This window comes from Melanerpes formicivorus, unplaced genomic scaffold (assembly GCF_026170545.1).
Source record: "Melanerpes formicivorus ecotype bairdi unplaced genomic scaffold, bMelFor1.0.p_v2 SCAF_22, whole genome shotgun sequence".
NCBI lineage: Eukaryota > Metazoa > Chordata > Aves > Piciformes > Picidae > Melanerpes > Melanerpes formicivorus.
Genome location: NW_027142374.1, coordinates 726,212 through 750,623, shown reverse-complemented (window position 1 = coordinate 750,623; position 24,412 = coordinate 726,212). Strand labels below are relative to the sequence as shown.

Sequence of the window (24,412 nt, the reverse complement as noted above, 5' to 3'; positions counted from 1 at the left end):
TCTTGAGCTAATATCTTGAGCTCAAGATATTTTTTGTTGTTGTTTGTAAAGTGAAGCCTATGTCTCAACTGTGACTTTGAAGAATTACCTCACTGCAGCACCTTCTGAAATACCATCTACAGATTACATAATGTCTGGGTGCTCTGGCACCTTAGGTAAACTCTAGTTCAGGTTTCTTTAACAGAGGGGGAGCTCAGCCTTAGAATTCTAGCACAGACTCCTAATTTTATCTTTTGTCACTGCATGGAATCCTTCCTCCCTTCCTTCCAAGTTTACTTTGTCTGTTGTATGTTGTGACTTTCTTAGTTTGTGTTGTGAGAGGGTGTTGAAAGAAGGTGAAAGCCTTGTGCTCTCAAGGGAGAGACATGTTTGGATAACGAGTCCCCTTGGTATCTTTCTGCAGCCTACCAGCAGTAAACACTGCTTCAAAAGATCACTTGGGGTATGACTGTTCTAGAAGAGAAATCTGTGGTTGACACATGACCTGGCTGGGAAGAAGCAGTCTAGCAAGGTTGCAGTTCATCTTTATGCACAGGAGCTAAAGTTCTCCCCCACTCCTGTTAGCAGTTGCTAGTCCTAGAGATGGCTCCTGTTAGCAGTTGCTAGTCCTGGAGATGGCTTCTTTCAGTCTTCTTTGCTGTGGTCTGGAGTTGGTCTTTCCTGGAGTTGCATTCATGTCTTGCTATTTCTGCTTTCATCACACCTCTGTTGATGGCAGTATCTTGGCTCAGTGCTTGCACAGCCCCCTGAAAATACAAACAACCTTAGACTCCATCTTTTATAATGACGAATTGTTACCACCTTGTAGAAGGAGCTTCAGAATATCAATCATTTAGAGGTTAAGCAGTTCCTTTTGCTCAGTCTGGGGTTCAACCCTGTTTAGAGAGTAAGTAGTGTTGTTTACTGCATAGGGAATCTGGTGGCTATTTTAAGCAAAGAGTAGAAAAGATTATCTGTGCTTTAGCTCAACCTAAGAATGTTTGCAGTGCTTGAAACCATTCCTTGCCCATAACATTCGTGGTGTGATAGCTTTTGCAACAAAAGCCTGTTGTCAGACAGGGTAGGTGAAGCAGATTTAAACTGATACTGGGGTGGGGAATCTCTGCTTTGTGTTCTGTCATGGCTGTGCTGTACAGTTGAAAGCTTCATGGAGGTGTTGTTTGCTAGGAGCGATACGAAGCTGTTATGCATCGCACCTTGGAACGGAACCAGCGACTGGAGACGCGACAGAAGAGGTGGTCGTGGGGAGGCTCTGTAACTCCAGATTCTGAGAGCAAACCTGGTGAGTAGCACAGCTAAAGTCCCAGAATGCTGGGTGTCAGCACTGGCAGGTGCAGTGCTATCCATAGGGACCTGGGCATCCTTTCCCAGCTTGGGTCTTCCAACCAGATTTGTGGGTAGCTCCTGGGGAGAGAATCGTATCTATGCTTGCCCTGAAATGCTGCTCAGACTTAGAGCTGGTTTTTTGCTGTGGTAAGAGCTAGAGAAGAAGCCACATGGGCAATACAACACCTGGCATCATTGCATTGCCAGTCTGAAACCATCAGAGAAGGGGAACTGCAACATAGAGTAAAATAAATCTTGAGTCCTTCAAACACAATACATTTAACAGTGTGCTGAGACTGATAAACAACAAAAACCCCCAGCTGTGCTCTGTTCCTCTCCTCTATTACATCTACAGTGTTTACCCTTACAGTTGCAGAATTCCAACTAATATTTGAACAACCACTAATGGCTAAGGAGCTGCAGTGGGCAGTCTCTGAGCTCCTCAGGGAATAGGTTCTGTTCTAGATTAGATGACGCATTTAACACGTTTTAATTTGAGCTCAGGCTGTTTCCTGTTGCACACTGTTAACTGTTTCTGCTTGTAACCATTCTGAGATCAGCCCAGCAAAATCAGGATTGCAGTGGAAAGGATGTTTTCATGCACTGCCATAACTGAAAGACCCAACCTCTGAGTAACATAAGTTACTGCCCAGGAATAAAATAACATAGCAATAAAGCTGCAGTTCAGGCAATCTTCTGGGTAGGTGGAACTGCATGGAGCGTGTTTGAGTAGTGTCTTCTCCTGTTAGCTTGTGAGTTGACTTTAAAGTGTTTATTTATGACATGTTTGAAAGTGCTGTGATAGAAATGATCATGGTGATGATAGCCAGCTTCCCCATTTTATACTGTTTTGGTTAACTTGCATTGTTTCCTCTTTGACCTTGTGACTTAGCTTACAAACCTTCTTCTTCTACAGAACAACAGACTGCTGATGAAGGTGGAACTGATGGTATTGATGTCTGAAGTGTTCCTTGTTTTCTGTTGTTTCACACTCACTACTAACCTTTTAAACTTGAGTTGTTCTTTCTGTGGAACTAAGGAGAGCCATCTTCTTCAAAGGTCTTTTCCTGGCTCTTGGCCAGCTGTCCAGCAAATAGGCTCCCTAAGTAGCAAGCAGCCCCCCTGTGTTTTTTAACTATCCCTCCCAGCTAATTGAACCACAGCTTAAGTCTTGGCATCCTGAGGGAATTTTGCAGGGCAGGGATATGTGCACTTGGGTTTCTTTTTAAGGTGAGTGGATGCAGCACAGGGAGAGCAGAAGAGAAAAATCTCAGTGACATGTATTTGAATATAAATCAGTTCAGTATTCAAAGCCTTTTTGTAAGGGCAATTCTGAATCCTTTCATTGTTCCCCAGTTTGCAGCAAATGCATGGTAGGGCTGGGGATGCTGTTCTTTTTGCTTTGTTTTACCAGCAATTGAGGTAACATTTGCAACACCAAATGGTAGCTTCTTGACACTCTGGAAGGGAATGGCTTCTTTGTGCAGTTTGATACTTCTGCCATGAAGGATTTGTGAACAATCAGATCTGTCCAACCAGCACCAGAACAAGAGGACACAGTCTCAAGCTGCACCAGGGGAGGTTCAGACTGGATGTTAGGAAGACATTCTACACAGAGAGAGCAATTGGAATGTGCTTCCCAGGGAGGTGGTGCAGTCACCATCATTGGAGGTGTTTAGGAGGAGACTTGATAGGGTGCTTGGTTGCATGGTTTAGTTGATTAGGTGGTGTTGGATGATGGGTTGGATGTGATGATCTTGAAGGTCTCTTCCAACCTGGTCTGGTCTATTCTCTTCTACTCTCTTCTCTTCCCTCCTCTTCTACTCTCTTCTCTTCCCTCCTCTTCTACTCTCTTCTCTTCCCTCCTCTTCTACTCTCTTCTCTTCCCTCCTCTTCTACTCTCTTCTCTTCCCTCCTCTTCTACTCTCTTCTCTTCCCTCCTCTTCTACTCTCTTCTCTTCCCTCCTCTTCTACTCTCTTCTCTTCCCTCCTCTTCTACTCTCTTCTCTTCCCTCCTCTTCTACTCTCTTCTCTTCCCTCCTCTTCTACTCTCTTCTCTTCCCTCCTCTTCTACTCTCTTCTCTTCCCTCCTCTTCTACTCTCTTCTCTTCCCTCCTCTTCTACTCTCTTCTCTTCCCTCCTCTTCTACTCTCTTCTCTTCCCTCCTCTTCTACTCTCTTCTCTTCCCTCCTCTTCTACTCTCTTCTCTTCCCTCCTCTTCTACTCTCTTCTCTTCCCTCCTCTTCTACTCTCTTCTCTTCCCTCCTCTTCTACTCTCTTCTCTTCCCTCCTCTTCTACTCTCTTCTCTTCCCTCCTCTTCTACTCTCTTCTCTTCCCTCCTCTTCTACTCTCTTCTCTTCTAACCCAAATGTAATGTATTAAATATGTTTTCATTAGATTTCTGGCACTTCCCAGTACACAGGCTGAGCCCATTCATGGAAATGCTTTGGTTCAGTGATACACATGTTTAATAAGCAAAATTACTTCTTGAAGATGACAGCTCTCAACTGAGGCTCAGCTAAACCTGAATTCTGAACAATCTGTGCCTGCTCCCAGCATTACTAATTCAGTACAGCTGCCTCCAAATGCTGACAGCACGAGACTTGAAAATGCAACGAAAGTCTGGCTGAGGATGATTTAACTACTGTAGCTGATTCTGGCAACACTAGAAGCATGTGTGTTGCATTTAACCTCTCTCTGCACAGCACAAATCCCTGATGTTCTCCCAAATTAGCCACTTTGGATTGTTTTACCTGTTCAACACATCTGCCTTGGATACCTTTAGAAATCCAAGTACTCTATTCCTCGTTCCCAAATGCCATTTAACCTTGAAACTAGGAAATCACATTTTGCCTTACTTGTTTGGGAAAGCACTGGCTTGATTGTTATTTGTTTTCCTCCTCCATTCTACCTTGCATAATTTTAAAGCTAAACTTTTCAACAGACAAAAAATAACATTCTTTTCTTCTTTCCTGATTTATGGGAGGAAATAAGTCTTGACTGACTTGTGGCTGTGGAGGATGATCTTCAGTGCCACTCAAGCACATGAAAAATAAAGTGCCTTCCAAGAAACATGCTGCTGTTGTAATAATCGTGGAATGGCTTAGGTTGGAAGGGACCTCAGAGATGGAATAGAATAGAATAAACCAGGTTGGAAAAGACCTTGGAGATCATTAAGTCCAACCTATCACCCAACAACATTTAATCAACTAAACCATGGCACCAAGCACCCCATCCAGTCTCTTCCTAAACATCTCCAGTGATGGGGACTCCACCACCTCCCTGGGCAGCACATTCCAATGGCCAATCTCTCTTTCTGTGAAGAGCTTCTTCCCAACATCCAGCCTAAACCTCCCCTGGCATAGCTTGAGGTCTCTTCCAACCTTAGTGATACTGATACTGATTTATCAATTCAAAATGTGTCCTCTTGTTCTGGTGCTGCTTGCCTGGGAGAAGAGACCAACCCCCACCTGGCTACAGCCTCACTTCAGATCATCTATTCCAACCCCCCCTGCATGAGCAGGGATACCTTTCAACCAGACTTAGTTGCCCAAGGCCTCATTCATCCTGGCCTTAAACACCTCCAGTGAAGAGCCATCCACAGCATCCCTGGGCAGCACATTCCAGAGTCTCAGCACCCTCATACTGAAGAACTTCTTCCCAAGACCCAGTCTAACCCTATTCTCCCTCAGCTTAAAACCATTCCCCCTTGTCCTGTTGCCAGACAGCCTTGTGAAATGTAGTAATAGGTGCTTAAGTATCATAAATTAGAGGAGAAGCAGCTAAGTTCAACCAAGTAGATCAAATTTGGATACCTGACCTTTTGGATAGGAAATGGACCTGGGGGTCCTGGTAGATAAAAGGATGATCATGAACCAGCAATATGCCCTTGTGGCCAAGAAGGCCAATGGTATCTTGGAGTGTATTAGAAGGGGTGTGGTTGGTAGGTTGAAAGAGGTTCTCCTCCCCCTCCTCTACTCTGCCCTGGTGAGGCCATATCTGGAATATTGTGTCCAGTTCTGGGCCCTTCAGTTCAAGAAGGACCTCAGGGAACTGCTTGAAAGAGTCCAGTGCACAGCCACAAAGATCATTAAGGGGATGGAACATCTTCCTTCTGGGGAAAGGATGAGGGAGCTGGGTAGCTCTAGCTTGGAGAAGAAGAGACTAAGGGGTGAGCTCATTAATGGTGATAAAGAGGTTCAGGGCAGTGTCAGGAGGATGGAGCCAGGCTCTGCTTGGTGATGTCCAGCGACAGGACAAGGGGCAGTGGGTGCAAGCTGGAGCAGAGGAGGTTCCATGGGAACAGAAAGGAAAACCTTTTCCCTGTGAGGGAGACGGAACACTGGAACAGCCTGCCCAGAGAGGTTATGGAGTCTCCTCTGGAGGCATTCAAAACCCACCTGGAGTTCTGAAATTAAAAAATCAGTGAAAGCTCCAGAGTCAAATATTCCATTCTTGGCATTGCTGTCTGTTCTGAGATGAAACATGCAGGATGTGGGCCTACAAGAAGTGGTGTCAGGGCTGTGTCATAAAGCATCCTTGTAAAGGAGGTTTGCTTAGGACTGCAAAGCAAAACTAGATGTTCAGGTGCCTCTGTAGTGAAGCTGTGCTATTAGAATAGAAATTGGGCTGCCAGAGTCTCTCCTTCCTAAATAAAGAACTTCCTTGTCCTAGTAGAAGTTTGGAAGGAAGCGAGAGAGAGTCTTATTTTGCATAGCCTAATTTTACCCAACCTCAGACAGGCAGTGCTGCAGCACCCTCTCTCAGTGAAACTCTGGGAGAAGCTCTGCTTGAGAGCTGCTCTCTCAACAGCACTTTCTTAAGATCCTGTGTTCCCCAGCTCCTTTCCCACTTACAAGCCTTGCTCCATGGCAGTTGTGTGTTTACTTTGGCTTTGCTGCTGCAGTTTGCTTTCCCTCTTCTGTTAAAAGAAGCACAGATGCTTGGTATCTCACTAGATGATCTTTAAGGTCCCTTCCAACCCAAACCATTATGCACTGCAGTATGCTTCTTGCATTTCAAATCCCTTGAGGTAGGGATGGTAATTTTCCTTCCAGAATACAAAAGCTATTTGAGTTACTTCTTTAAAAGATACTCTGTGAATGCCTCCATGACCAGATGCACTTGCTGAAGAATATCCTGTCTGTCTTTTAAAGCTATGTTTTCCCCCAAGTGAATTATCCAAAGCCTTAAAGTTTGCAGTAACTGTCCTGTAAGATAGGAGAAAAGTTCATAGTGTCAGTCAGGGTTGGAAGGGACCACAAGGAGCATCTAGTTCCAACCCCCCTGCCATGGGCAGGGACACCCCACACTAGATCAGGCTGGCCAGAGCCTCAGCCAGCCTGGGCTTAAACACCTCCAGGGACAGGGCCTCGACCACCTCCCTGGACAACCCATTCCAGGGCTTCACCACTCTCATGGGGAAGAACTTCCTCCCCACTTCCAGCCTGAATTTCCCCACCCCCAGCTTCATTCCATTCCCCCTAGTCCTATCACTACCTGAGATCCTGAGCAGTCCCTCCCCAGCCTTCTTGTAGCCCCCTTCAGATACTGGAAGGCCACAATGAGGTCACCTCAGAGCCTTCTCTTCTCCAGACTGAACAGCCCCAACTCCTTCAGTCTGTCCTCACAGGAGAGGTGCTCCAGCCCTCTAATCATCCCCCTGGCCCTTCTCTGGACACCTTCCATCACCTCCAGATCCCTCTTGTAATAGGGGCTCCAGAACTGGAGGCAGTACTCCAGGTGTGGTCTCAGCAGAGCTGAGCAGAGGGGGAGGATCACCTCCCTTGCCCTGCTGGCCACACTTCTCCTGATGCAGCCCAGGATCTGATTGGCTTTCTGGTCTGCAAGTGCACACTGAGAGCTACTGTTGAGCTTCTCCTCCCCCAGTACCCCCAAATCTCTCTCCTCAGGGCTGCTTTCCAGCTAGTCCCTGCCCAGCCTGTATTTGTGCCTGGGATTGCCTCCACCCAGATGCAGGACCCTGCACTTGGTGTTGTTGAACCTCCTGAGTTTGGCTTGTGCCCACCTCTCCAGCCTGTCCAGGTCCCTCTGGATGGCCTCCCTTCCCTCCAGCTGTCTGCTGCACCGCACAGCTTGGTGTCATCAGCAACCCTGCTGAGGGTGCACTCAATGCCACTGTCCCTGGCACCCACAAAGATGTTGACCAAGCCTGGTCCCAGGACTGATCCCTGAGGGACTGCGCTTGTCCCTGGCCTCCACTGGGCCATGGACCCATGGACAGCCACTCTTTGGGTGTGGCCATCAAGCTGAGGCCATCTGAGCATTTGTATGCAAATGTATTGTCAAAAAGCCATTGACTTCTTCAGGTTTTAGCCGAATAGTGCAAACTAAACTCCTCTGGAAAAAGAAACCTGAAATACCTGTATGAATACCCCTCAGTAATTACATCTTCTCTGTCAAGGCATCAGTTGAGATTAGCTCCTGCCCTCACCACTGCTCTCTGAGGAGCAGAGACTTTCAGTGCCTGAAGGGGGCTACAAGAAAGCTGGGGACGGACTTTTGACAAGGGCTCGTAGTGATAGGATGAGAGGCAATGGTGTGAAACTGGAAGAGGGGAGATTGAGACTGGAGATTAGGAAGAAATTCTTGAGAGTGAGGGTGGTGAGACACTGGAACAGGCTGCTCAGGGAGGTTGTGGATGTCCTCTCTCTGGAGGTGTGCAAGGCCAGTTTGGACAAGGGCCTTGAGCAACCTGGGCTGGTGGAAGGTGTCCCGTGGCAGGGGGATGGGAACTGCATGGTCTGTGAACCCAAACAATTCTATGATTCTGTGATTATATTTTTGTTTGGAGGGTTGGTTTGGGGAGTTTTGGGGCTTGTTTGATTGTTTTCTGAACAATCATCTTTATGCCCTGTGCTTTCTTGAGCCTTCTAGTGCAAATTTCATCCCTTGTCTCTTTACTGAACGCCTCCAGAACTTGCTCATTTGCTGGGGAAGAATTACTTTGCTCAGCATGTTTTGTTTTCCTCAAGCCAAGAATTCTTGTCCCCTGAGCCTCACTACATCACTGACTCAATCTCTGAATTTGTGCAAGTGCTGAAGTCCCAGTCTGAACCAAGATGGGGTGCTTGGTGCCATGGGTTAGTTGATCAGATGGTGTTGGGTGATAGGTTGGACTCGATGATCTCAGAGGTCCCTTCCAACCTGGTTTATTCTATTCTAAAAGGAATTTGTATGAAGCACCTCCATGATGTTTGGAGGCCTTAGGCTCACATAATTGAGGTCAGGCAGGAGCTTTTTAAGAGCAGACACTAGAGGGTAGTCTTCACCTTCCAAAACACCCAACTGCACGAACGAATGAGCTTCCTGATGTTGGTGTATGGAACCTCTCAGCTGTTTTAGTTAGCCCAGTGCTCAGGCTTTGTTCATAAAATGACTCCCTTTTGTTTCTGTTATGATGTTGGGACAGCATCTGCTAAGCTCAGGTCTTAATTTCTTCACTGGGGATTCTCCTGTCTCCCTCTCACCCTGTGGGATGTGCTGGAGCAGGTCAAGGAAATTGGAGAGGGGCTTTGAGAGCAGGTCTTAGGAGGAAAGGCTTATGAGGGATCTGTGATTGTTTAGCCTGAAAAAGAGGAGGCGTAGAAGAAACTTCCTTGCTCTCTACAGCTACTTGAAAGGAGGGGGAGTGAGGCCTATTTTGGTCTCTTCTCTTAAGGAACTAACAACAGGACACAAGGAAGTGACATCAAGCTGCACCAGGGGAGATTTAGGTTGGATAATAGGAACAATTTCTTTCCTGCAAGAGTGGCACAGGCTGCCCAGGAGATGGTGGAGTCACCATCCCTGGAGGTGTTCTGAAAATGTGTAAATAGAATAGACTAGACTAGACTAGACCAGACCAGACCAGGTTGGAAGAGACCTTCAAGATGGTGGAGTCACCATCCCTGGAGGTGTTCTGAAAATGTGTGAATAGACTAGACTAGACTAGACTAGACCAGACCAGACCAGACCAGGCCAGGTTGGAAGAGACCTTCAAGATCATCATGCCCAACCTGTCAACCAATCCAACCCACCTAAACAACTAACCCATGGCACCAAACACCCCATCAAGTCTCCTCCTGAGCACCTCCAGTGAGGGTGACACCACCACCTCTCTGGGCAGCACATCCCAATGGGCAATCACTCTCTCTGTGTAGAACTTCCTCCTAACCTCCAGCCTAAACCTCCCCTGGTGCAGCCTGAGACTGTGTCCTCTTGTTCTGGTGCTGGGTGCCTGGGAGAAGAGACCAACCCCCACCTGGCTACAACCTCCCTTAAGGTAGTTGTAGAGAGCAAGAAGGTCTCCCCTGAGTCTCTTCTTCTCCAGGCTAAGCAACCCCAGCTCCCTCAGCCTCTCCTCATAGGGCTTGTGTTCCAAACCCCTCACCAACTTTGTTGCCCTTCTCTGGACGTGTGGCACCTCAGGACATGCTTTAGTAGGTCTTTTCCAATCTTAGTGATTCTATGACTTTGGAGCTTCAGTTCCAGATGCTGGTTTTCTCTTGACATGGTTTTTGCAGGAGGCCCCTAGCTCAGGAAGCCTGGGGTTGAGTTCACGAGTCAAAAGTACAATGGCAGGGCTGTCCCTAGGGATCCTTAGGTCCTGGCTCTTGCTGTAACGTGCTGGCTATAGGGAAAAGATGCTGCCTGTGTGGTGAGCAGTGCTGCTTTTTCCTTTGGTACTTATGCACTAATGAGTCCATGTCCATCATCCTTGCTGTCCAACATGCCAGCAAAATGGATGCTTTGTGTTTGATGTATAGACGTTCTTGTGTTTATCGTTCCTAGTCTGCACTACTTTGTGTGCATTGCTGATGGAAGTGTCCCTAGAAAGAGGTAGATGCTTTCACACTCTGCAGCAGTGTTCCTCCTGAAAGTCTATTATTTGACATTAAAAAAAGCAGGTATTTATCTGGCTTGTAGGAAACCTGAGATGTTGCCAAGTGAGACGTGATTATTTGTTTCTAATGTGTGTATGCACGCCTCTGTGTGTACACACAGGGGGGCAAAAAAAGACTTAATGCCTCTTGTGGCAATTCTAGTTCAGGAGAGCTGCAAAATTGATAGGACACATGAGCTTAAGGACTGGCTGAAGGGGAAAAAAGAAGGAAATGTCAAGAGGATAAGTTGTACACTTCTAAAATACCCACAAGCAACTCTCAGGAAGTCATCAGAAACGGGAAGGCTGTCTTCCTGTTCCTCAGGACTTGCTTTTCTTCCTCCAAAAGCATTTGTTTTGTTTTGTTCAGCTAATTGGTGATTGAAAAACCTGCTTGCACAGACAGAAATGATGAAATGCATGCCTGATTTTTCAAGCCTTAGTGTTTGTTGCCTGCCCTCCGTGACCAGTCCGGTCACAGCACACACCCCCTCAGTACACCTTGGTCTTCAAGCCCATGTAACAATCACTTAGATGCACACAAAACTTTGGCATTGCTCCACTGCAAAAAAACCACCAACTCAGTGCCTTTTCTCTGCACCTTACAGCTGGTGTTAATTGTACCAAGTCTGTTCAAAGAGGCGAGGGGGAAAACCCAACCCAAATCGTTCCACTTTCTCCTTCTCATTAAGCAAAAGTGCAAATAGCTTTCAGGATGTAACACTTCCAAAGCCAGCTCACAGCAGTGTGTGAAAGGTGCTTGCTCAAGTGTAAAGATGGATTCTAAAGTAAGCAACTCTGTCCCCAGGCAGCAAGAGGTCCACCTCCACAGCAAACCTGAAGCAGACCGACGCTGTCATGACCAAGCGGTTGTCGTCCTCTGCGGCGCTTCTCAACGCTTCCGAGCGAAGTAAGTCTCCGTGGCTACTGCTTCCCTGTTGGCTGGGGAGCGGGGAGCCGAGAGGGGCAGTGCTCCTCCTCTTCCTCCCTCACTGTGTGACTCTCTTGATGTGTTGATCTGAGATGTGTTTCGTGCAATTTGTCGATCCAGCTTGACTGGTGAGGGCTTTGAGCCGGTTGCTGTGACCTCTGTTAGAGGAGAACAACGACGGTAAACGCCTCTGGTTTGTTACCTCTGATCCCTCCAGTTGCCCTACTCCAGTCAAATCTTGGGGAATGATTGCTCCACAAATCACATCATCTTGAGGGGGTTTGCATGCCTTAAATCACACCTGATAAATTTGGCAAACTAGAAATGGTACAGAAAATTATAAGAGCTTTGCCGTGTTGGGGTAGAGAGCTTCAGTCATTTGATTGCCTGTGGGAAGGGGAAAATCAGCTTAGTTGTGACATCTTTCTGTTGCATCAGTCCTGTACTCTGTAGACACACACTGGAATAGTAGAGTTCTGCTTTAACCAAATGAGAGAAGGGTGCATGAAAAATTCTTGACATTTGGGAGGAGATTGTTTGATTTTTTTGATTTGGAGTTCTGGCATGGTTGTAGCCTTAGCCTGCAGCTCTGCCACTATTTCCTAGCCCCACAAAGTAGAATAGAATAGAATAAACCAGGTTGGAAGAGACCTACAAGATCCTCGTGTCCAACCCATCAACCAGTCCAACCCACCTAAACAACTAACCCATGGCACCAAGCACCCCATCAAGTCTCCTCCTGAACACCTCCAATGATGGTGACTCCACCACCTCCCCAGGCAGCCCATTCCAATGGGCAATCACTCTCTCTGTGTAGAACTTCTTCCTAACATCCAACCTAAACCTCCCCTGGCACAGCCTGAGACTGTGTCCTCTTGTTCTGGTGCTGCTTGCCTGGGAGAAGAGACCAACCTCAGCCTGTCTACAACCTCCCTTCAGGTAGTTGTAGACAGCAAGAAGGTCACCCCTGAGTCTCCTCTTCTCCAGGCTAAGCAACCCCAGCTACCTCAGCCTCTCCTCACAGGGCTGTGTTCCAAACCCCTCATCAACTTTGTTGCCCTTCTCTGGACTCATTCCAGCAAGTCAACCTCCTTCCTAAACTGAGGGGCCCAGAACTGGACACAGGACTCGAGATGTGTCCTGACCAGGGGCAGAATGACCTCCCTGCTCCTGCTGGCCACACTGTTCCTGATGCAGGCCAGGATGCCATTGGCCCTCTTGGCTGCCTGGGCACACTGCAGGCTCATGTTCAGCCTGCCATCAACCAGTACCCCCAGGTCCCTCTCTGCCTGGCTGCTCTCCAGCCACTCAGACTCCAGTCTGTAGCACTGCATGAGGTTGCTGTGGCCAATGTGCAGAACCTGGCACTTGGATGTGTTCAATCTCCTGCCCTTGGACTCTGCCCATCTGTCCAGCCTTTCCAGGTCCCTCTGCAGAGCCTCTCTACCCTCCAGCAGATCAACTCCTGCCCCAGCTTGGTGTCGTCTTGCTACTGACGCTCAGATATCTCCAACTGTTAGTGCACTCCTCTGCTTGCAAGCATTCTGAGCTTGCTTAATGTGCCATTGACTACCAAGGAATAGAAATGGCCTGGAAGGCAATTATTTTAATATTATTTTAATTATCTTCAATTATCTTTTCATTATCTTGAGTTTTACCAATTTCTGTGGCTTCAGGTCCCTTTTTAAACTGCAGCTGCAAGGCAGATGAAGCTCCAGACTGCAGTGTGTCATGTTTAAATTGTGCTCCACACAAGTAGTCTTAACAAGGATGTAGAGAGTGACATAGATCTCTGTTTTTAACACTCTCCAGTAAATCTGTTCATGTGAGTTTCCTCTCTGCCCCATCCAATACATTCTGTCAATGATGGCTATTTGCCTTCTCCAAGTGAAAATTGTTTGCATGAGTACATATGATGAAGAACTTGATGAAGAAGTTCTTCACTGTGAGAGTGGTGAAGCCCTGGAATGGGTTGTCCAGGGAGGTGGTTGAGGCCCCATCCCTGGAGGTGTTTTAGCCCAGGCTGGATGAGACTCTGGCCAGGCTGATCTAGTGTGGGGTGTCCCTGCCCATGGCAGGGCGGTTGGAACTAGATGATCCTTGTGGTCTCTTCCAACCCTGACTGATTCTATGATGCTATATCAGCTTGTTTCAACCTGACATTTCCCTGTGGGGCATCTGCTCAGTGTCTCATAGGAGCCTGCCTGTACCCCAGATGTGTTGCTCTGGGTTTTTATCCCAAATGATTAAAAAAGCAACTAATGAGCTAAGAGCTGTTTAATATGAGCACAACTTCAGCTATGTGTGTGCTCCAGTGGTTTTTGTCAGTCTGGAGCCTTCAATCAAATGAGCCATGCTAGAAGATTCCCTGACCTGGACACAACTAAAAGTGATTTTTGTGTGTTCATGTTGGAAGGGGATGCAGCAGAAAAACTTGTACTCATACACTGCATGCCTAGTAGGGAGTCAGTGAAGATATCTACAGTGGCATAGCTGCAAGGGGCTCTGAGTCACTGGAGACTGCTTGTGATTTTAAATGATAATATATAATGTGTCTGCAGGCTTCAGCTCTGAGTCAGAAACGGGGTTGTAAAGTCTAAATTAAGTACACAGGAAGGCACTAATTATCAGCTAATTGGGATTGCTCTCAAACTCACTGTCATCCCTCAAAATCCTTTAAGATTCCTTGTTCACTTTGGAGGAAAAAAATGCCAAGTGGCCTAAACCAGAAGAAATGTGGACATGGCTACAGCTGAGCCACATGGTCAGGATGTAGAGGTGGACTGACTGGTTTGGGTCAGCACAGCAAGTTGGAGTGATTCTGTGCTCTTTGTTTGGCACTCAAGGAGAACTTGGCTCTTTGGTAAAAGATGGTTCAATTCAGACAACACAAAATCAAGCCACAGAATTCACCAGATGGCTTCTGCCATGCTCTTGTGGCCTGGGAAGGTGGAGGAGCAGAATGCAGATGTGAGAAGGAGATGCTTGGCCCTGGATCAGTGGAGTGTTCTGTCCGCTGTGTTCAGTGTGAGTCCTGAGCTCGCTCTTACTCATACAGATTGTGAGCTGTGGCCTTTAAAACGAATTCTCTTTCCTCAAAGGGTGTTTTACTTACCTAAAAGGAGTACCAGGGTGGCCTCAGTAGGTCAGCCAAGACATCTACTGAGACTGGCACCCTGCTGCTCTGATCAGTAGCTTACAGGAATATAAGAAATAATGCTTCCTATAGAGTAATTCTTCCCTGAGCCAGCTTTCCTGCTTCTGAAGGATTCATGCTATAAAGTGACTTAATTCTTCTGTATCTCAGGGAAGTGGGGCAGGTGTTGGAGGGGACTGTAGGCTTTTCAGTGTGATTAATCCATGCACTTTCACTTCTAGGTACCACAAAGAGGAGTGCCTCATTAAACAGGCTGAATAACAAAGTTCCTCTACATTCGCAGCAGCCAGCACTCAAAGGTTCACAGGTGGAACAGAAAGGTGCTAGAAGCCAGTTTGTTTGGAGACTTGGGAGGCAGTGCATGGGATATTTCAGGCTGACTTTAAAACACACCCCAGTTTCATGATTAAGTGTTTTCACTCATGCTTTCCTTGAGAGCACTGTGGCATAAATGTTTATTCTATTCTATTACAGACCTTGCAGCGCCAGCTGTTAGGTAACTGTCTGTAAACCAGCCTTGTTCCATCTGAAAAGTGGAAGGGTGGGGAGAAGAGTAGGCAAACCATTTACCTCTTGAGAAAACAGTGGTTTGTGATGATAGATTGGGGGGGTGGGGTTAGCAAAAGCAAAGCATGGGAAGGGCAGCTTAGAAGATCATCTATATGAATATCTCGTTACAAATAATCTTCCTTACGCTTGGTCTCTAGGAGGAGCAGAAAAGAAGAGGAGCACATCTTTGAGTAGAATGAGTAGTAAACCCCAGTCCTCTCCAGACCTAGAAAAAGTGAAAAAGGAAGAAAAAACAGGTGGTTGTTTCATAAAGCTGAGTATTTCTCTTCAAAGCTGTTCAGAGTCAAGTTTGGATAGGCTTAATGTCACTACTTTCCTTGGTTCTTAAATTTTTAGGCCTCTTTAATGGCCTTTGAGGAATCCAGTGCTGAAGCTGAAATTGTAAATGGTAAAGATTCAATTTCTCCCTTTGGACAAAAAGCCAATCCTTTAAGAAGGACTTTCAAGTGGCCCTGTAAGTAGATAGCAAAATGTCTCTCTGCTTAAGAGAGACTTACTTGAAAGCTTGTAGGTTTACATGTAAGACAGAGTAAAAATGTCAGTGGTGTATGTTCACTTCTTACTTAAATCTTCTCTTTGCTTTTTGAACTCTCTCTCTTTACTCAGTTTGAAAGCAACTTCTCTGTTCCTTCTGCTGGCCTAAACTTTGTGCATGCAAATGAAGGAGGAAACCTGTTCTTACTTGAGTCTCTTTTGGTCTGTGTATTCCCCACTAGGAGACAAATCCCCTCCTTTTCTAGGAACTCTTCCTAAACCTGAAGACCAGCAACTTTTCTAACATCTTTTTTTTTTCCACTTTAACAGCTTTCAAACTTTCCTTTTTAGCAGCTTTTGCCAGCAGTGGAAATGATACTCTGCTCTTTTTGTATGGGAGGGTGATGGATGCTGTCCTTGTGAATGTATGTGCAAATGATGGCTGATGATCACCGGTGGCCTTGTAGAATGGCCTTACCTGCAGTCTAAACAGCACAGCTCTGAAGAGCTGGGTCAAAATCAGTTCACATTTTGACCAACTTCAGCTTTCATCTCTGTTGTATGCATGCCAGCCTTTGCACATTAAAATGATCAGTGTTAAGCAAGCCAAGGACAAGAAGTGCAGCATAAGAGATTGCAGCGTTTAACCCTTCTGTGCTTTTAGTTGGAATTTGACTTCTGCATTCCTTGACCTCTGCATTTTCCTTCCAAAAGTGTTACAGTTTGCCATAATGCTCACAGACTGCCTTTGCTTTGTACTGCTTGTCTTTTTTCTCATGTTATGATTTCATGTTGGATCCTTTGTTGGTTTGTTCTCACCATTCAGCTCGTCGCTCCCAGCTCAGTCCCCTGGACAGTAGCGTAATCAGTCGCCTCCTCGCCCCCACACAGGCCTCTTTAGCTAGGAGTAAAAGTGCTGCTGCATTGTCGGCTGATGGACAAGATCCCTCAGGTAACAGGAGGGCAGCAAAGCCTGAAAGTTTTCTGCAGTTGCTCTTCAAGCAAGAACTTACCTGATAGTTGCTAACTGTGCTGCACCGAAGCGTGAAGCGGCCAGCCAATAGCTGGCTGTATTTAATACAACTTACCCCCAGTCCTTTCTTTGGTCAGCAGTAACCAATTCATGTGCTCTGTTGCATGTTTGTTTACAAAACCATAGAAGAATTACTGGCTTTTAAACTCCAGTGCCAGTTTACTTGCTCTGCAGAGAACCAGATGCTGCCATTTTGTTTTGGGGTTTGTTTGTGTTTTGACTGAGGGAGAACTGGGCCTTGGGAGCACCCTCCAATGAATCAGAAGTACTGGTCAGAGAGGGGTGTTAGGAAATGAAAGGGGCAGAAACCCAAACAAACCATTTCAAAGGAGGCTGAAAGGAATTAAGTGCAAAGCCTGAATTTCTTGAGGAGGAGACACTCCTGTAGGAACATAGCAGAGGGATTTCCTTAAGCACAGGGAGCCTTGAGCTGGCTTCACTAAGGCTGACTATAGACGTAGAGGCATACCAGGAGGAGAGGATACTGTAGAGTAACCCTGGCTGGCTCAAGCAATTTCATATTGGTCCAGACTGAGCTGATAAGCCCAGAGTGTGGCTCAGCTTAATACTTGTGCAGGACTCTGCATCATGGGCCAACCCTGACTGCATCCTGCACTTACAATTGTTACCAGTTAGCAGAATGCCCCAGTAAATGCATAGCTGGAACCAATGTGGAGTCCTTTCTCCTCTCTTGCCCTCCCAGTTTTGCTTGTTTCCTCTTTAGTCCATTGCTCCATTTTTATTTTTGATCTTATGCCACTTACCTTGGTCCTTGTTGGTAATGGTGACCTTTCCACACTGCTCCCCTTGTGTAATGCTCAGGTTTGACTTTGTTGGGTTTCCAGTTGTTGGTCATATTTGTTTTTTGCACACCTATCCCTTTGCCACTTTTATTTGGCCATGAATATTCCAGTTCATGTCATGTGGGGAAATACCATCTTTTTCCAGCATGTGACTTATTCACTACTGCTGAAGTAAAGAGAACTACATTTTGATCAGTTTGCCTTCAAGGTGCTTTCTGCATTCCAGCAGAAGCCTGCCTGTGCTTTAGCAGAAACTGCACAATCAGAATGCAGTTCTCCTTGCACAAATGCTGTGAGTATAAAAATAAAATGTATTTTCCACAAACTTACAAAATTCTAAGTGCTGGCATCTGTCACAGTTTGGTCAGACTGTTAAAAAAAAAGCCAGCATCCACTTGAAGGTGTCCAGAGAAGGGCAATGAGGCTGGGGAGAGGCCTCGAGCACAGCCCTGTGAGGAGAGGCTGAGGGAGCTGGGGTGGTTTAGCCTGGAGAAGAGGAGGCTCAGGGGAGACCTTCTTGCTCTCTACAAGTACCTGAAGGGAGGTTGTAGCCAGGTGGGGGTTGGTCTCTTCTCCCAGGCAATCAAAGAATCACAGAATCACCAAGGTTGGAAAAGACCTCAAAGATCATCAAGTCCAACCTGTCACCCAACACCTCATGACTACTAAATCATGGCACCAAGTGCCACATCCAATCCCCTCTTGAACACCTCCAGGGATGGGGACTCCACCACCTCCCTGGGCAGCACATTCCAATGGCTAACGACATTCAGTGAAGAACTTTCTCCTCACCTTGAGCCTAAACTTCCCCTGGCACAACTTGAGACACTGTCCTCTTGTTCTGGCGCTTGTTGCTTGAGAGAAGAGACCCAACTCACTCCCTCAGTCAGCACCAGAACAAGAGGATACAGTCTCAAATTGCACCAGGGGAGGTTTAGGCTGGAGGTGAGGAGAAAGTTCTTCCCAGAAAGAGTAATTGGCCACTGGAATGTGCTGCCCAGGGAGGTGGTGGAGTCCCCATCCCTGGAGGTGTTCAAGAGGGGATTGGATGTGGCACTTGGTGCCATGCTTTAGTAGTCATGAGGTCCTGGGTGACAGGTTTGACTTGATGATCTCTGAGGTCTTTTCCAACCTTATTGGTTCTATGATCAAAGAGTCATAGAATAGTTTGGGTTGGAAGGGATCTCTAAAGGTCATCTAGTCCAACCCCTTCTTCAGTGAGCAGAGACATCCTCATTTAGATCAGGTTGTCCAGAGCCCTGCTCAGCACCAAGTTTCAGAAGCAGAATGTTAGATCTGTGTATGCTTCTGTGCATCCATGTGCCTGTGATGGTCTTAGTGAGTAAAGGAATTGTAAACCACAGTTTCTGTCCCTATCTTATACATGAGGAGACTGACACTTCCAGTAGGGAAGGTACTTTGGTTTGAGAGTTCCTGGATTATAGAATGGTTTGGGTTGGAAGGGACCTTAAAGACCATCTGGTTCCAACCCCTCTGCCATGGGCAGGGACACCTCCCACCAGCCCAGATTGCTCAAGGCCTCGTCCAACCAGGCCTCAAACACCTCCAGGGAGGGGGCAACCACCCTGGGCAATTTGTTCCAGTATCACACCTTCATCACTGCAAAGAATTTCTTCCTAGTCTAAATTTGCCCTCCTCAAGATTCAATCCCTTCCCTCTCGTCCTTTTTCTCTTCACAGGTTTGGTTCTTTTTATACCACCTGTTTGGGTTTGTTAATGTGGATAAAAGGCACATAATACAGGGTCCAGGGAGGGGAAAGTGGAATACAGTAATGTTGCACAAATTCTTTCACAAGAACAATTTGTAAAGGAATGCCCAGAGTCCTTGGAAAAGATTTCCTCCTTGAGAATTGGAGGGAGCTCACTTAAAATGTTGAACTTGGAATAGAGAACTTGTAGAGAAAGAGGCTAAGCCGCTGGAACTGAACTAGTTGTGATTAGATGCAGCTCGATCACAATTGAAGCAGTGCCTGATGTGTTGTTTGGAAAAGCATTTTATTTTTATCTGCTCCAGACTGCTGCTTTCAAAATGGTTTCATTCCTGGTGCTGTTGCTTCCAAAGTACTAATCATGTGGTGATGGTGTCTTGTGCCCGTGACCCACCGCTACGTGCACTGCCTGCCGTGTTCCTCTGTATGGTTTCTAACACGCATAATCTTTCTCTCTCTCTCTCCCTCTTTTTCTCCTGTTCTTATACTGTGCACTTGCTTCTTGTTGTCTCTTGTCAAATTCCTAACTTTTATAGCATCTCACCTCTGTCCTCGTTCAGCTTCAGCCAGTTCCATCAGTTCCCCAGCCCCAGCTCCTAAAGTGCCCGTGCGCAGTCGTAGCATCGACAGGTTGAAGTCCTCTCTGTCTTCATCTGATGCAAGCTCACCAGATTCAACTCAGGTGTGTTGAACATCCTCAGGAATTAGGTTTGTATCAGTGGGGTTGGGGGAAGAGGTTGGAACAGCTCAGGATGGGGTTCTTCTTCAATGGTTTGCTTGCTTATTGGTTTGAGGTCCTCTCTATCTCCACTCAGGTGTGTTGAACATCCTCAGGAATTAGGTTTGTATCACTGGGGTTGGGGGAGAGGTTGGAACAGCTGAGGATGGGGCTCTTCTTCAATGGTTTGCTTGCTTATTGGTTTGATTGAAGTCCTCTCTATCTTCATCTGATGCAAGCTCACCAGATTCAACTCAGGTGTGTTGAAGATCCTCAGGAATTAGGTTTCTATCAATAGGGTGGGGGGAAAGGTTGGAACAGCTCAGGATGGGGTTCTTCTTCAATGGTTTGCTTGCTTATTGGTTTGAGGTCCTCTCTATCTCCACTCAGGTGTGTTGAACATCCTCAGGAATTAGGTTTGTATCAGTGGGGTTGGGGGAAGAGGTTGGAACAGCTGAGGATGGGGCTCTCCTTCAATGGTTTGCTTGCTTATTGTTTTGATTGAAGTCCTCTCTATCTTCATCTGATGCAAGCTCACCAGATTCAACTCAGGTGTGTTGAAGATCCTCAGAAGTTAGGTTTGTATCAATGGGGTTGGGAGAGAGGTTGGAACAGCTCAGGATGGGGTTCTTCTTCAGTGGTTTGCTTGCTTATTGGAATGGTTAGTAGCATCAGTTTGCTTCAGAAAGGCAGTCTTGAAATCAAACTGGGATATTTGGTCCTTCATCTCTCTGGTATCTTGGTTGCCACAGTTTCAGTTAGGTAAGGTAGTGACTGGGTTTGTGTTTTGCAATATAAAGCAACTGTCAAGTACATCTTGTTGAGATGTACTGGCCTGGTTCAGGAATAGCGTGGCCAGCAGGAGCAGGGAGGTCATTCTGCCTCTGTACTCTGCACTGGTTAGGCCACACCTTGAGTCCTGTGTCCAGTTCTGCGCCACTCAGTTTAGGAGAGATGTTGAGATGCTGGAAGGTGTCCAGAGAAGGGCAACAAAGCTGGGGAGGGGTTTGGAGCACAGCCCTGTGAGGAGAGGCTAAGGGAGCTGAGGTTGCTTAGCCTGGAGAAGAGGAGGCTCAGGGGAGACCTTTCTCTCTACAACTACCTGAAGGGAGGTTGTAGCCAGGTGGGGGGGTTGGTCTCTTCTCTCAAGCAAGCAGCACCAGAACAAGAGGACACAGTCTCAAGCTGTGCAGGGGGAAGTTTAAGCTGGATGTTAGGAAGAAGTTCTTCATAGAAAGAGAGATTGGCCATTGGGATGTGCTGCCCAGGGAGGTGGTGGAGTCACCATCACTGGAGGTGTTTAGGAAGAGACTGGATGGGTGCTTGGTGCCATGGTTTAGTTGATCAGATGGTGTTGGGTGATGGGTTGGACTCAATGATCTCAAAGGTCCTTTCCAGCCTGGTTAATTCTGTATTCTGAGAAGGCCTGCATTTGTTGTGCTAACAGCTCTCCTGTCTGTGAAGGGTTCTAGAGTAAGCATTGTTTGCTTTTATGTGTCTTCATAGAAATCAGAAGCTGAAAAGCCATCCCCAGGGTCTGGCTATAGGCGCCCTCCCTCACCATCTGTGTCTGCCCATAGAAGATCCCCATCTCCTGCTAACGTGGTGAAGCGTCCTCCCTCACCATCTACACTTAGGTATGTGTCCAGTGTCCACCTTAAAAACCTGCTACTGAGGAGGAGATGAAGGCTGCTGCCTGCCTCATACAGCTGCACTCTTAGCATTTGGATGACCCATGCTGTGCCATGTTTATATACATCTAAGGACTTTTGATCTGAGTTTGCTTTTCCGTGGTAGGGATGCAGCCCTTGAACCTTTGTCTCGTTTGTGCAGCTCTTTGTATTATATAAACAGTCTATATTTATCCACAAACACACAAATATTTATACCCTGGTTTTCTGTACAGCCTGTGAACTGCCCAGGGAGGTGGTGGGGGCAGCATCCATGCAGGTGTTTAAGAAAAAACTGGATGAGGCACTTGGTGCCATGGACTAGTTGATTAAATGGGGTTGGGTGATCAGTTGGGCTTGATGGATCTTGGAGGACTCTTCCAACATGGTTGATTCTGGGATTCTAAAACCAACAGGGAGCATGCAAACTTCCAGACTGGATCTTTGTAGGAAATTCCTTGGAGTTTGTAGGAAGTTCCTTGAATCCTGTGTCCAGTTCTGGGCCCCTCAGTTTAAGAAGGACATTGAGACACTTGAATGTGTCCAGAGAAGGGCAACGAGGCTGGGGAGAGGCCTCAAACACAGCCCTGTGAGGCTGAGGGAGCTGGGATTGTTTAGCCTGGAGAAGAGGAGGCTCAGAGGACACCTTCTTGCTGTCTACAACTACCTAAAGGGTGGTTGTAGCCAGGAGGGGGTTGGTCTCTCCTCCTAAGCAAGCAGCACCAGAACAAGAGGACACAGTCTCAAGCTGTGCCAGGGGAAGTTTAGGCTCAAGGTGAGGAGAAAGTTCTTCCCAGAGAGAGTTGTTAGCCAGTGGAATGTGCTGCCCTGGGAGGTGGTGGAGTCCCCATCCCTGGAGGTGTTCAAGAAGGGATTGGATGTGGCACTTGGTGCCATGGTCTAGTCATGAGGTCTGTGGTGACAGGTTGGACTTGATGATCTTTGAGGTCTCTTCCAACCTTGGTGATTCTGTGGCTAGAATCACAGGATTCATCCTTGATGTAAATGGAAGTCTGGGCTAGAAGACCTATTTTGATGTTAGCCAACAAGTAGTGAGTGCTGTGTGCCCAGGGTGTTTTTGGATTCTTGTAGTGGATATTCATGAAGAATCACAGAATGTTAGGGATTGGAAGAGCCCTCAAAAACTCATCCAGTCCAACCCCCATGCCAGAGCAGGATCACCTAAGGCAGGTCCCACAGCAACACATCCAGGAGGGTTTCAAAGGTCTCCAGAGAAGGAGACTCCACAGCCCCTCTGTGCAGCCTGTTCCAGTGTTCTGTCACCCTTGTCATGTGTAATGTCAGCTATCCAAAGCAGGCTGCTGTCCTAGTTGCATGTTTTGAGATTTTTTTTCAGTGCTAGCCCTGAAATATGTTCTTGATTTCAACAGGCAAAAGACTCGCCCCCCTTCACCGAGCGTGGCCAAACAAAGGCCACCCTCTCCTACGCCAGTCTCTAAACCAGCACCCATCCAACGGCCACCTCTCACACCAGGTGTTCTAAACATTACCAAAAAGAAAACTGAAGTAGAGAGCAAACCAAAGGATAAGAGCACAGAAGGAACAGGGCAAGAACAAGGTGCTTCACCGGCCTTGGGCAGGGATGCTGTAGCAGCTAGCCCAAAGACCAAAGAAGGTGAGTGTTTCTCGATGACTGCTGAACTCTTCCTCAAGACATCTACAGTGTGTGCTGGGACTGGTGAAATCATTCCTTCAGGAGGCAGGCCACTGGAGAGTAGGGTGTTTTAGGGCAGAAGCTGTTCATTGCTGAAAATTCATGCAGTAATTTTACATGGTAGGACTTTGGGGGTATGGATTTTAGTGCAGCAGGTGGTTCAGTGGACTTGGAGATTTAAGTCCAGAGCTTCCACTGACATTGGAAAAATCCTATTTGCCTTTTGGATTTCAGGCACACTAGCTGAGAAATCTGCTAGCTTAGGTTGGCAGAGTCAGTAGTTAAACTATGCAAAAGTCTTTCAGTGCAGTTGGTAGTTGTTATAATTGCTCATGCAAGGGACCTGCTTGGAGGAAGAAGTCAGCACTTGGTGCAGCCCAGCCAGAGACAGCTTTCACCAAGCTGGAAAACTTGCCTCAGTGTCACAGTGAATGTGTAATCCCGGCTGCCTCAGGAAAAAGTGGCCAGTTCACAGGTCACACTGAGCAATCAGCTTGGCAGATAAAGAGAGCCATACACCAGATGAACAGTTAGTGTCCCAGTCCTCTGCCCCTGCCCCTCTGACCAGAAGAACACCATCTACCATCTCCAGAAAAGAATCTGGGAGAGCCTTCCAATGGGATCTAGCAGGCACTTCTCTGTGGAGAAGGACTTAGGGGACACTTAACAGGAAAAGAAGGGATCTCTGGAGTTTAAACTGCAGCCAGTGGGCAGTACTGAGGGCAAAAATCCTTCAGACACAAGGTAAGTGGGAGCCACGCTCGCTGCATGTTACTGCATGGACAGTTCCTCTTGTGCATTCCTCAGCTGCTGCCATCGTCTGTGATTTCTGAGGCTCTTCCTGTCACTGCTCAGATCTGGATGTTCAATAGTGTTAGCTGGCTGAAGAACTCATGTCCAGAGTTCTTTGATCATCTGTTCCTGTAGAAAGCAGCCTGGATGTCATAGTCAAATGTGGATGTTTGTGTGAAGTTGCACATCCATCTTCAGTGTGGCGTCATTCGTCTCTGCAGTCAGAGCGTCCATCCCTTGATGTCCCTGCAGTAGTGTGATAAATGTCTTTGCATGCCTCAGAGGGGGCATAATCAGTTGTAACCAGTGTTGAAAGAGAGGTTGACACCTCTAACAGCTTGTCCTGTTTCTCTGTCTTCCAGTTGTTCTGGAACAAGAGCACCTGTCCTTGTTCCTTGGTGCCCCATCTGTCTCCTCTCCACACTGGCTTCTGGAACTGTACTAACACAGTTTATCTATTTTACCTTACTGCTCATGTCCAAGCTAATTGTCTTTGGAGTGGGTCATCATGGCTGGGAGTGAAACTCTTTGGCAAGATAAGGAAAGAGTGGCCACATTCTCCACCCTCGAGATGCTTTCCTTTGTCTCTGGGAGTGTTGTGGTACACTGCAGTGGTGCTAAGTGAGGCAAAATCCTTGTTCTTAAAGT

General features: G+C 46.9%; 1 protein-coding gene across 9 annotated transcripts in view; it reads left to right on the top strand.

Moving 5' to 3' along the window:
* Window positions 1–24,412, top strand: part of MAP7D3 (MAP7 domain containing 3) — a 68,334-nt gene that overhangs the window by 24,809 nt on the left and 19,113 nt on the right. For 2 of the 9 annotated variants that reach the window (XM_068151769.1, XM_068151768.1), the window contains exons 5-13: window positions 1,168–1,282; window positions 2,243–2,275; window positions 11,020–11,121; window positions 14,521–14,619; window positions 15,007–15,105; window positions 16,170–16,295; window positions 19,446–19,591; window positions 21,134–21,264; window positions 22,689–22,933. In XM_068151769.1, coding sequence (XP_068007870.1) covers window positions 1,168–1,282; window positions 2,243–2,275; window positions 11,020–11,121; window positions 14,521–14,619; window positions 15,007–15,105; window positions 16,170–16,295; window positions 19,446–19,591; window positions 21,134–21,264; window positions 22,689–22,933 — 1,096 coding nt within the window. The remainder of the gene's footprint in view (window positions 1–1,167; window positions 1,283–2,242; window positions 2,276–11,019; window positions 11,122–14,520; window positions 14,620–15,006; window positions 15,106–16,169; window positions 16,296–19,445; window positions 19,592–21,133; window positions 21,265–22,688; window positions 22,934–24,412) is intronic. The other 7 variants (XM_068151770.1, XM_068151772.1, XM_068151773.1 and 4 more) reach the window with 7 other exon arrangements.